The sequence below is a fragment of the Gekko japonicus genome, unplaced genomic scaffold, assembly GCF_001447785.1.
Source record: "Gekko japonicus isolate JY-2015 unplaced genomic scaffold, Gekko_japonicus_V1.1 scaffold901, whole genome shotgun sequence".
Lineage (NCBI taxonomy): Eukaryota > Metazoa > Chordata > Lepidosauria > Squamata > Gekkonidae > Gekko > Gekko japonicus.
Window position 1 is genome coordinate 310591 of NW_015173701.1, and position 13094 is coordinate 323684.

Genomic DNA, 13094 nt, shown 5'->3' on the forward strand with positions numbered 1-13094 from the left:
ATAAAAGGCGTGAGGACCAGGCAGAGTGAACAATGAAAATAGTTTATTGTATAGGAGGTCATACAACAAGGTGCAGAATAATAACAGTAAGTGGGTGAAAAGAAAAAAAAATCAAATGCCCTACGCGTCTACATATCTACTGTCCCTAGCTCACTATTCCAAGTGGCACTAGACTACTCACCCTTCTCTCAGGATGAGGGTCTCTTCCCCACAGCAGCCTCTTCTGGCCCTGTTCCCTGGGAAGAAGAACAACTTTCCCTGTTGTACCAGTTCTCTTATTCCCCAGCCCTCTTCTTCCGTATTGGTCAAAATCAGCACCAAAACTTCCCAAGGCCTTCTGGGATTTGTAGGCCAAGCCTCCCCTACTGCTAGCCAGGCTTTCTAGACCTGCTAGGCTGTGCTTGCACAGCCCAGATCATGACAGGGGGTAATAATATCAACCTGCATTACATAGTTGACATAAGGATTATGCAAAGAGTGAATAATAGGTGTTATGTAATTGCCAAGTTGCCATTGTTACTTTCAGAGTAGAGAGGAGAACCTGATAAATATGGAAGAAGTCTGTGACTCCGTCTTGGGACTGTAACACTTCAGGTGAGGGGATCTCAATGCTTAACTACATCTCACTTCAGAAACTCCCTCTATGTTCAGAAAAGGGCTAGGTTGTAACCCTTCTTGATACACTGGCTTTCCACAGGGAGAGAGAGCTTAGTTTTACATGGGGGGAGCATTCAAACATGTATCCCCCCCTGTCTGCAGTGGTGCATCCTTAGTGTCACATGATTGTTCTGGACATGTAGATCAACTGTGACTGTGTTTGGTTGCATGCAAGATGCTCTTCAGTTCTTTTTTTTTTGTATTTTTCATATGTGTGTGTGAGTGTGTGTGCACCCGGAAGCTATGGCAACCTCTGATGACTGATCCCTAGTGGGGGCCTGTGGAATATTTAGAGAGGTGGCTGAATAAAGCCTGCCCCTGCCTCCTGACTGCTGGTATTCCAAGGAGGTCTCCCATCCAAGTACTTGTCAGAGTTGACCCTGCTTAGCTTCTGAGATCTGATGAGATCAAGCTTGCCTGGGCTATCCAAGTCAGGGCATTCTCCAGTTTTTTTAATGGACAAAATCTGATACTTTAAGGCTCAGCCTAATCATTGCTACCACCGTTTTGACGAAAAATGTTCACGCCCTCACTTTACCAGAGGGCTGGCAAGCAGCTGCAAATGTTGGCAGGGACTACTGAAGCCTTGTCTCCTGCGTGCCCGTGCTGGGGCTGCCAGGAGTTGCTGCCAAGCAAATCTCTCTTGGCGTGGAGCTGGCTTTGGACTCTGGAGCTGCTCAGCAGACAGGATTCCAGAGGGGAATGCACTTGAGTGAAACGTCTGGTGCCAGGTCCGTTGGGAGAAGTGAAAATAATGGGATTAGGCTTCTGTTTGGGTTCATTTTGGGACATTTGCTTGCATGTCTATTGGTCTGGCCCTGTCCAAAAAGCAAGGGAGAAATGCACAGGCAACAGAATTGATTGTGTTTCTGACCTGTAGTGCTACAGCTATGTCTTGTGAAGAGACCCCATGTTTTATATGTAGTCCTAATGACATTGAGTAAGCCAGGTGATTTCTTGTGTATTTTGTGTCTGCAGTTGGTTTGTGATATAGGCAGTATAGGAATCTGATGGAGACTGTCAGTGCTCCATCTTGGTCATTCATTCATTCATTTTTTAAAAAAATCTATTAATTGCTTTCTCTTAGAAAGGCCTGCAAGGTGACCTACAATCCAGGAATAATTTTTTTTAGTAATGTTAGCACATTAACAACTCTGTCAATGAAACATACAACTCTTAGCAGTGTAAAGGCACCACATCAAATAAAAATGCCCGAGAAAGAAAAGATGTTTTTAAATTATCACAAACTACCGAAATTATTGTAAGATGACATTTCATTAAAAAATTCATGCTGCAGTTCACCAGCCACAATTTCTCAGTGAAATATTCTCTTCAGCCTGTTGTGACTATTCCAGTTTATGTAGTCTTAGCTATAGTAACTTTCTGGGGAGGTAGTAGTGTGAGATGGTTATTTTTTGTTGCTATTCATTTAAAGTATTGTTTTGTCTTGGTTTGCTGACTATTGTTTTGTCTTGTTTTAGATGTGCTGGCTTCTCTGTTTTGCTCTATATAATTTCTGGTATTTTTATACAACAGTTACTAATAAGCACTGTAAAAATTTTTAAAATGTCTGTGTAGACATAGAGTTGTCAGCTCCATCACTACCAGCTGCCCCGTTATCTTGGAAATCACCTGATTATCAGTTGTTAACAGGCTTCCCTACCCTGGGCTGGACCAGGGGTCTCCTCCAGTTAGCTCATGCATCCCCTGAAACAGGGGTCCACAACCTTTCCTAGTGTCTGCCAAGTGTTTTTAAAAGGTGGGCAATGCTAGGAGAGGAGCCACGGTGGCTCAGAGGTTAAGACACTTAGCTGCAGACCAGAAGGTCTGTAGTTCGGCAGTTCGAGACCCTAGTCCCACGTGACGGAGTGAGCTCCTGTCTCCGGCCCCAGCTCCTGCCAGCCTAGCAGTTCGAAAGCAAGAAACTGCAAGTAGATAAATAGGTGCCACTTTGGTGGGAAGGTAACAGCGTTCTGTGCACCTCAGCGTTTAGTCATGCCGGCCACGTGACCACAGAGAAGTCTTCAGACAGCTCTGGCTCTTCGGCTTGGAAATGGAGATGAATCGGATTCAACTAGCTTTCGAGCAAGGGAAACCTTTACCTAGTGCTAAGAGAAGCTATTGGCCTTTGGAAATTGGATTGGTTGTACAGATCTTTAAAAATGTTACTTTGGTAGCTGCTGCTACCACAATACAAGGATCATCAAGGTATGACTGAACGTAAGCTGTGGTGCACATTTTGGGCTAGTTCCACCACATGTGGCAGCCATTTTGTGACAACCATTTTGTTGCTGCAGCCATTACACTCTGTTAGAATTCCAAAGTCACCCAAAAACAGATAAAAGATCTGCTCTAGACTTTTTGTTTTGTTTGTTTAAAGTTTTCGTGTCATAGGATTTTTCTCTGTGCTGCTTAGCTGATAACTCCCCCGTGGTGTTCTTCCTAGTCCATGGGTGCGGTCACATGCGCCAGATAAAATGTGTGTGTGGGGGAAGCGAGGCTATTTCCTCCGGAAGAATTTGACCCGCAGTTCTACAATCACACCTCCCTTCAAAGCTGCAGGCACAGCCCATCAGTGTGTGATCAGACACAACTGCGGGTGAGTCGGGTTTTTTTTGTACCATTTGTTTCCCATGTACTTAAACGAGGAATCGATGAATCGCACCTCCGCACTGAGGGCTCCCTATGGAGTTTGCAATGATACACATACTGCGAAAGGGGAAAAAACAACTGCACGGAGTTGGGATGGCTTGATCAGACCATCCTGATGGCATGAGAGCACACTGGAGTGATCAGACACGGGGAAGTCCATCCATGGTTCATTGCAACCAGTTTACTACCAGATTTCCCCCGGTGTCTTTTAACTCCGCTTCTGCGGCAGAGCAGAATGGGTTGCCGACAGCTGCGGGGCGCTTCCCAGATGTTGTTGTCTGATTGCGCCCTTTAAATCCACCCAGAATTTGCACCTATGTCGGGTCTAATTGTGTGTATGATCGCAGGCAATGTTATGTTTCTAGGTCAGAACAAAACTTGGTGGCATGCTGGGGTGGAGGGAGAGGAGCTTGGGTAAATAACTCAGATTAAAGTAATCAGAAGTAACTCTGATTGAAGAAAAGGTTGGCAAGTTCTGGACTGGATACTTGGACAGGACAGCAAAAGGGTGTATATGCACATGGCTGCTATACTGTTCTCCAATCTTCTGTATAACTTTTCCTCCTTTTCCTTTAAATATTGATGTATTTAAAAAGCTTATATCTTGCATTTCTTCTGAAAAGGATTCAAGATGACTTGCAGAAAAACGAGTTGAAACAATGGTACGCAATAAATCCTAAAACATATCAAAATGCATCATAAAAAACAATCCCCAAGCCACCAAGGGATAAAACAGAAGAGCCAGTCTTCTAATTAACATGACCGAGTATGGTGGCAATCCTAAAGACACTTCCCTGAGACCGAGCTAAGCCCACTGAACACATGGGACTGCCTTCTGATTAGCCCTTCCATGGTCTAGACCTGCTGTACCTGTTTTTCTGGTGATGATGACTGAAGGAGTGGTCTGGTCCAGGTCACTGGACGAATGGGGTCTGCAGGCAATTTCTTGCTCATGTGAAAGGAGTTGGGGTATGGCATGTCTGGCTTACACAATATATTCTATTTGTAGAATCTGGCTTTTTGGGGTTGCAAAGGCTGGAGGGTCTTTTATAGTGTGTGATTGTAGATTTTGGACCAAATGTTGTATTACACTCATTAGCAAAGGCCCTCTGCCACCTGCAGTTTCCTGGCCGTAATCTGTTCAGAGGAACTATTAAATCATGGAAAAAATATTGCCCAGCAGGCAACAGATCATTAAAATCAATTGTCTAGACTAGCTAGCTTTTTGGTCTTTCCAGAATGTAAGACGTTACAGGGAGTTTCCAAATATCATAAAAGGTGATGTTTGTAGTCTCTGCAGAAATGCAGTGCAGCCAATAACATCAAAGATCAAAGACATGTTTACTAGGAAGTAAATCCCATTGAGTTGGGTTCTTTGGGTTCTTAGAGAAAAATCAACAAATTGAGTAAATTTTTAGCTTTTAAAAATGTTTTCCCAACTATCTTCTGCTCTTCTTCAATATTTCTTAGTGTTTCTTAGGCTTTGGATGCCAAGTGGTATATTTCCTCCAGTGGCTAAGTTGATTTTTTGTGGATTATTTTTCTTTAGAAAATAACGACAGTCAACTTCTGGATTTGTGTGTGTGTGTGTAAAAAGAGCAAAGGGAGATGAATTTCTAAGGTGAATGCTTCCATGGATTTATACCTGGAGATTTGTCCTGGCATCTATATAAAAAATGACTTAAAATAGATCAACCTTGGTTACTTCGGTATGGGTTCATTACTGGTTGTTGAACTAAAATCTTTATTATCCGCCTCCTAGTTAAAAAAATGTTAAATATGATACAAGAAGCACCTTTAATGCTTGATATGCAAAATAGTTTAGCCCAGTGAATTCAGTTTAGAGTGATGCAATTTAGAGACAGCACTTTACCTGTGGTAGTTCAGCGAGCCTGAACAGACCGATAGACACAGGTGCTTGGTACCGCTGAAATCCTACTGTGGTCAAACTGACATGCTTGGACAGGACCCTGGTAACTGATTTACACTGGAGTGTAATAGACTGGAGACCACCAAATATGGTAACATGGCAGATCTTAGTTTCAAATTCCCAAAGAGTTTTGTTGATTTAGTAGGAACAAAAAATATTTCTTAAAAAAATAGTCTGGATTGTTGCAGAGCTTCAAAGGATGCCTCTGGTATGTGTTACAAAAGCGGTTTCTGTCAGCCAGCGGATGAAGTAAAAGTGGATAGTGAGCAGGCAGAATCAGTTGGCCACTAGGTCAATATTATCATCCTTGCCAAAATCAATCCATCTACAGTGCGTGTGATTTGACTTCCTTCCGATTGCCCAAAGCTGTAACTAGATGGAGTTTCACATAATATAACTGAGATTGCAAGTTCAGTGCAGATTTACTGGAAGCTTAATTCTTATTCCTAACAGCTGGAATCTCAAATATTTCTGACGTCTCTTGTTGTTCCATGCAACCACTTCTTTGTCTAGAGCTGTTCATCGCTCTTAAAGTCTGCATTTCTAAAGCAGCTCCTGGCTGAACTGTTCAAACTGTAGGATGTCGGAACTGTGATGCTGTTAAAACCTGGAAAGCCACCTGAAAATATAGTTTTGAAGACTTCGAATTTAGGAGTGGCCCAGGGTTACGCCCTTCTAAATCCATTGAAGTCAATGGGTTTAGAAGAATATAATTCTGTTTAGGATTTAGTCTCATGTTTAAAAAAAGGCAGGCAAGTTAGAAAGAGTTTACAAGCTCCACCAAAGACCGTGATAGCACTAAATGAGAAGAATGTTCAAGAGGTCTGAATTGTTGCTATTATATTGTCAGACTTCCCCACAGCATCAACGAAGTACACACTTGTAGAAAGGTATTACTTTATTTGAAGCTATAGGTGCATAGACAGGATCACTGTTCGGAATGAGGGGGGAGCAAAGAGCATGGCATGTTATAGTACATTCAAACCACTGAGGCCCAATTGCGGGAGTTCCCCCGCGCGCGCCATCGGGCCTGGGCGCAAACGCTTCTAGGCAGCACACGTGTGGCCTCGAGAGATATAGACGTTTTGGCAGCTAAGCAATTAAGCGCATCAACAGGTTTACGTATGAAAGTGAAAGCAAGCAAGCGCACACAGATAGAAGAAAACAAAACACTGGCAGCTTGCTGACATATATCACCATTAGATTCAAATATTTTATTGCATTCACTCAAAAGCCCTTGAAAAAATGATACAGTACCGTAAATAATAAAATACATATACAACTGAGTCATACGTTTAATTTCCAAAGGTTAACATACTAAATAACATTTAATAATATTAATTTAAAAACCCAACTGCAGGTATACTGCAGATTTAATAAAAATTCATCAATCTGTTATCAATGAATTACAAATATAGAATACCAAATATCACATGTAAAATATTGAATGACTCATTAATCTAATGATTTGCTGTATTTTGTGCTGGCTTTCTTTTGCCCTTTTCTTCAAAACAAATACATTAAACATCACCATTCTAAAAGGAGCAAATTTATGGCTGCGGTCACATGGAGCATTAGCCACGCTACTGAGACGGATGATAGGCGGATTTTCCAGGTGCGATCACACCGCAATATCTGGGAAGCGTAGAGTTCCAAGGCGAACCCGAGGCTTCCCGCCGAAGATGCGGAGTTAAAAACTAGTACCTCTGAGGTACTAGTTTCCGGAAACCGCGGGGCAAGGGCTGGCATCTGATCGCGTTTCCGGTGGTAGTCCATGGCATCCGGTGCCCGCCCATGTCCTGTCGCAAACAGGTTTTTTCCCCCCAAGTCTCCACAGGATGCACACAAGCACCCAATGGCGCATGTGTACGAAGAGGAAAGCAAAAGTTCCGTTGCTCCGCAAAATCGCGCATGCCGTTGGTGAGATCGTGCCGCACTGCTTCTTTGCTGCGCTGCAGGATCGTTGGGTGATCGCCACCTCGCCCCTACCCACGGGACCTCTACAGGACCTGTGATTGGGTGGCGGCACGTTATTTTGCTCCGGGCAATACTGCCACACTCCCCCCCCCCACAGTTTACAGCCCGTGTGACCGGGGCCTATATTTGTCTACCAACATATTGTATTAACATTGTTAACTGCAGAGTAAACATCTGTGGGAGCATCTGTGGGAGCAAAAATTAGAAAAGCTGAAGTGTTGCTTAAGTGACCACAAAGAACCTGTACATATGTTTTATATGTATAAATATATTTTAACTGGTTGTGGTAAGGTGTTATCTTGAAAAATGTCTTTGGAATGTGTGGGCAAATTTTTAATGCTTGAAATATTTTAATGTCCACTGCCTTGGGGACCCTGAACTGGGTGGAAAGGCGGCATAAAAATGTTTTAAATAAATAATAAATTGCTTTAAATTAGTTTAATAAATGTGTTTGCTATTATTTTATCTCTAAGTGGGAATTTGGTTGTGGGTATGGACCCCAGCAAAACTGATGAGTGGTGTGCATTTTCTTTTCAGTAGTAAGATAATGCCTAAATGCTAGAGTATTTAATACAAGAAGATTATAACCCAGTTATTCCTTTACTAGCAAATGATATAACTAGGCTCTTCATGGTTTTCAGCCGTACATAATAATAATTAGCACAACCAGTCTGAAGCCTGCAGTTTTACTTTAGAGGGAAAGGGAATCAGGGATATGCCTGAAGTCCTTATTCCAGTTGACAAGGACAGAAAATGCCTTTGTGGTCTCCATCATGAACTTTCCTGCAAAATACCACAAATAAATACATAATTTCTTTCCTTATTTTCACGTTCCCATTCTTTTCTATGCTTTTCCAGGCAGGCCTGATTCGAACAGACAGTGGTGAGTTTTTCATTGAACCCCTTGAGCAGGGTCAGTGGGAGAAGGAAAAGAACGGAAGAGCACACGTGGTCTACCGCAGGTCTACCCTCCAACAGGAGAAAATGGAAACATTCAAGGACCATCACAACAAAGGCAGGATTGTGCCTACATGTAATGTTGTTTAGCTGGTGGCATATTTCAAGTATCTTCCTCATTCCTCCCATGTTTGCTTTAGATGGCATTGGCAATCCTTGACTCAGAGGCAATGCCTGTTTCTTTAACATCGCCAGAACAGAGAGTCAGAAAAGTGTCTCCAGGGTAGGTGCTGCAGCATTGTACGCACCCCTCTCCCATCTACCATGAAGTGTGTCTGGGGTCTTGCTTGGAAAGCTTGTACCCTGGAACATTTTGTTGGTTTCGAAGGTGCTACTGGACTACAATTTTGTTTGCAAAGTATAACTTCATGTTCGTTAGCTGCACGTTCTTTATCTGTTTATTGCATATTATTTACCTCTTTTATACAGAGAAGTCTCTCTTTTGTTAACCTCTTCAGAATCTAAAACCCACCGTACTTTCTGCCCAAAGAACTGATCTTTGTTCTACATGTGTGTGGGGTGACTGTACAGCAAACAGGACAGGGCTCCTGTATGTTTAAAAATCTCTCAGAATAGGGTAACCTTGAGCAGTACAGGTTTTCCATCACTGTCACACTGTGATGGGAGAAACCTTAGACTTCTTTGCAGGACAAAGGGAAAGAAGATCTTCTCTGTTGAAGCTGACAATTGTCTCCATCTCTACCAGCTGCTGAGGAATCTTTGCATATACCTGGAATATGAAATTTTGTGCCCCAAATTCCTAATTTCTGCAACAGTAAGGCCCTAAAGTCCACTACTGGTATTATGTACCTGTCACTCCCCAACTACTGAGAGGTCCAGGGACAGCGATCCTATAAAAATTTAGTTAGCAAACACTGGACAATTATGATATCCGTGTAACAGTAGTTTTATAGACAAATAAGCATGTGAGGCATAATAGATGCGTAATAGACTCTTTCAATAGGGTAGCACAGCTGCTAGCACTGCCTCGGTTTCTAAAAGCAGCAGTGTGACCCCCCCACCCCAGCCTCACAGTCCCCCAGGATGCTTCCAGTCCAGTTAAACCCTAGCTCAGAAACTTTGTAGCTCTCCCTGGGCTCCGGAATTCGATCTGCAAAATTACTTCTAATTGCCTCAGAACTTAATGGTTGTTGTATTCCAAAGGCCCAGGTCACCTTTTGTCAAATTCATGGCACAACTGGTGATAATGGTAGAATCATTTGCAATAATAATTAATAAATCTAATTCTCAACATGGTCCCATCTGTGGCGACTTAAATCTGTGGATTGGGGCCATGTAGAGAAAAGGGACCTTTCCCCTACAGCCTTGGGAGACCCTCCAGGGTTGAAGAAAAACATGAACAGTTTTAAAATAAAACAAGGGAGCCAAATTCTAACCCCCCCCAATGGAAGCACGTTATCTGCCTCTCTTACAGCATGTGTGGGAAATGGAGAAGGAGCCACTGCTGCATGAGCCAGGTAGAGAGAGGCCACAACGATGCTGTAGACAGGGAGAGGAGGGAAGAATAGGCACTGCTGCTCTTCTCACCAGTCTCTGTGGAGTGGTTGAGGGGCAGAAGGGTAGACAGGGAAGGAGGGCAGGTAGAGGGGAGTGTGTAGAGCAGTGGGGGGAGGAGCAGGAGCCTGAGCAACCCTTGCTGCTGTTAGTTAAATTGCTCTATTTCTTAATAATAGATTGGGGAATTATGATATTAATGAGCAATTGGCATAACTATAGGATCAGACCTGTGTATACCAGAGTTAGAATTCCCAAGAACCCAGGAGAATAGACACAGACTGGGTGGCTAAAATAATGATTTCTTTACTAAATATTCTCAAGCATACAAACAATATTCAAACATTCACACACACACAATACAGAACTAAGGAAGCAGAGGTGATTGATAGTTGATAGAGAGGGTCAGTTGTGGGGTGATACTACCTGTCCAGACGTGCAGAGGTCCATGAAGAAAGGATTATGGCTTGAGGGTGGACTGCCAGTTGGCATCAGGGCAGAAGCACACGGTTTGAGACCATGTGCTCACGGATATAGACATTGGAAAACAATGCAGACCAATGGGCAGCTCTGGGGGCTAGTATCAGGTGAGAACAATAGATTACCTGGACCAATGATGAGTCCCAGGGGTGCGTGACATCAGGATGGGCAAGGCCTGGGTGTGACCAATGAAGTTCCAGAGAGGCAGAGTCAGGCTTAACAAAACCTTGATTAAATCAGCCAGGTGCTGGGTGACTGTACTGGGGCTAGTTGAATGGATTTTCTGACCACTAATGGTTCTACTAGGCAGTTGAATAGGTTCCCAGATATAAACAAAAGATGGGAGATGGGTCCATGATTAGCGTCCGGCAGGATCATTAATAATTTGAATGCTTGATTAGTTTATTCCGGTATCCTGAGGGACAGAGCAGGAAAGACAAAGAATTTACACATAGACACAGGACGACACAAAAGGGCTGGATGAGGTACTGGAGAGAAGAGGACTATTTGCTACCTTTGAAGATACCAGGATAGTAACTGAAACTACTTTTTTGTGCTTATGGTGGATTTTTAAAATTCCCTTCTGTCTCTTCTTTTACTTTTGTAGTTCCAGCCTTTAGCCTGGGTCAGCTCCCAAACACTCTGGACATGATTGAAGACCAGCTTGGTGAAGCAGAGCGGAAGAAACGTCATGCCAAGAAGGATGACTATAACATAGAGGTTCTGCTGGCCGTGGATGATTCAGTTGTGCGGTTCCATGGGAAGGAACATGTCCAGAACTATGTCCTCACCCTCATGAACATAGTGAGGCACTTTTGATGTTGTGGTTTTATAGTTGTTACTAATGGGAACAAGAAGGCAGTTGTGTGTGACTGTGAACACCCCTGGTTACAGTGACATATAGCCTTCCTGTCACTGGTGTGTATGCTTTGCTTTATTTCAGGGGTGGCCAAACTTGATTAACGTAAGAGCCACATAGAATAAACATCAGATGTTTTTATTGAAAAATATGCATATATGCTTTATATTAACAGCCAAAAATAAAAACAAAAGGGGTAAAAATAGATATTGATAGTGATATTGATTTGTTTGCTAATGATATTTGTTTAAGAGAGAGAGAAAGAGAGAGAGGTGGAAAGAAAGAATGAAAGAGGTGGAAAGAGAGAGGGGGGGAAACAAAGAAAGCAAATGGATGGGTGGAGGGAGGAAGCGGGAAGGAAGGAAGGGAGAAAGGAAGGGAGAAAGAGAGCAGAGAAAGAAAGCAACTTTAACTTTAAATGCATCCTCCAAGCCCCCCCCCATGCCCCCATGCTGGTTGGCTTGGCTTGGAGAAGGGATTTAAAGAGAGAAATGCCTTCTCTAAGCCAGCCAGCAGGGGAGGCACTTTGAGATTGCATTTAAAGCTAAAGTTGCTTTCTTTCTCTGCTCCCCCCCACACATCAAGCCTACCCGGGGAGGGCAACACTGGCTGGGGAAAGGAAGACCAATTGGTGAGGCATGTGTCCTCTTTGTTTCCCTAGCCACCCTGTCATACCATAGCAGAAGTTGTGAAATTTAGATGTCTGTGATTACAGCATATCATGGAAGGAAGATGGGATTTGTGCAGAAGATGGAAGGAAGGAGTAGGAGAGGAGGAAATTTGCTGCAGAGTTCCTAACTTCAGTCTGCAGTTCAGAGATCAGGAATGTTATTTCTAAAATGGAATTAATACCTCTCAGTTCAGTTGGTATATATAAATTTACACTGGCTGGAATTGTTGTTGTTCAGTCGCACAGTCAAGTCCGACTCTTCGTGACCCCATAGACCAGATCACGCCAGATCTTCCTGTCTTCCGCCGTCCTCTGAAGTTGGCTCAATTTTATGTTCGTTGCATCTATGACACTGTCTAACCATCTCATCCTTTGCTGTCCCCGTCTTCTTTGACCTTCAATCTTTCCCAGCATCAGGGTCTTCTCCAGTGAGGCTTCTCATTTGGTGGCCAAAGTATTTGGCTTCAGTTTCATGACCTGGCCTTCCAGGGAACGGTCAGGGTTGATTTCTTTTAGGATTGACTGATTTGATCTTCTTGCAGTCCAAGGGACTCTCAAGACTCTTCTCCAGAACCATAGTTCAAAAGAATCTATTCTTTGGTACTCGGACTTCCTTATAGTCCAACTCTTGCAGCCATACATGACTACTGGGAATACCATTGCTTTGACCATGCGGACTTTTGTTGGCAGGGTGATGTCTCTACTTTTTATTATGCTGTTTAGGTTCGCCATCGCTTTCCGCCCAAGGAGCAGGTGTCTTTTAATTTCATGGCTGCTGTCACTGTCTGCAGTGATCTGGGATCCCAGGAACGTGAAGTCTGTCACTACTTCCACAACTTCCCCTTCTATTTGTCAAGGAGTGATGGGGCCGGATGCCATGATCTTAGTTTTTTTGATGTTGAGCTTCAAGCCCACTTTTCCGCTCTCCGCTTTTACCCTAAGCAAGAGGCTCTTTAGGTCCTCTTCACTTTCTGCCATTAGAGTGGTATCGTCTGCATATCTGAGGTTGTTGATCTTTTCCCCAGCAATCTTAATTCCCGCTTGTGATTCATCCAGGCCAGCATTTTGCATGATGTACTCTGCATATATATTAAATAAGCAAGGTGACAATATACATCCTTGTCACACTCCTTTTCCTATGCTAAACCAATCAGTTGTTCCATATCCGGGTCTAATGTCGCTTCTAGACCCTTATACAGGTTTCTGAAGAGATATGTGAGGTGGTCTGGTACTCCCATCTCTTTTTGTTTTGTTTTTTGAGCCCCCGGAGGGGATTTTTTATTATTTTTTATCACTACAAAAGTACAACAGAAGAAAAGAGAGGGGAAACTACATATACGGGATAAAGTAAAGAACCCACTACTAACTAAAAGCCCAAGAGAGGAGATCCTCCAACT

The 13094-nt window shown here is 43.2% G+C and overlaps 1 protein-coding gene across 1 annotated transcript in view; it reads left to right on the plus strand.

Moving 5' to 3' along the window:
- The window catches only part of ADAMTS14 (ADAM metallopeptidase with thrombospondin type 1 motif 14), a 144045-nt gene that overhangs the window by 48372 nt on the left and 82579 nt on the right, over positions 1-13094 (plus strand). Inside the window, exons 3-4 of the mRNA XM_015423239.1 lie at positions 8075-8231; positions 10776-10972. Of these exons, the coding sequence (XP_015278725.1) occupies positions 8075-8231; positions 10776-10972 (354 nt within the window). The remainder of the gene's footprint in view (positions 1-8074; positions 8232-10775; positions 10973-13094) is intronic.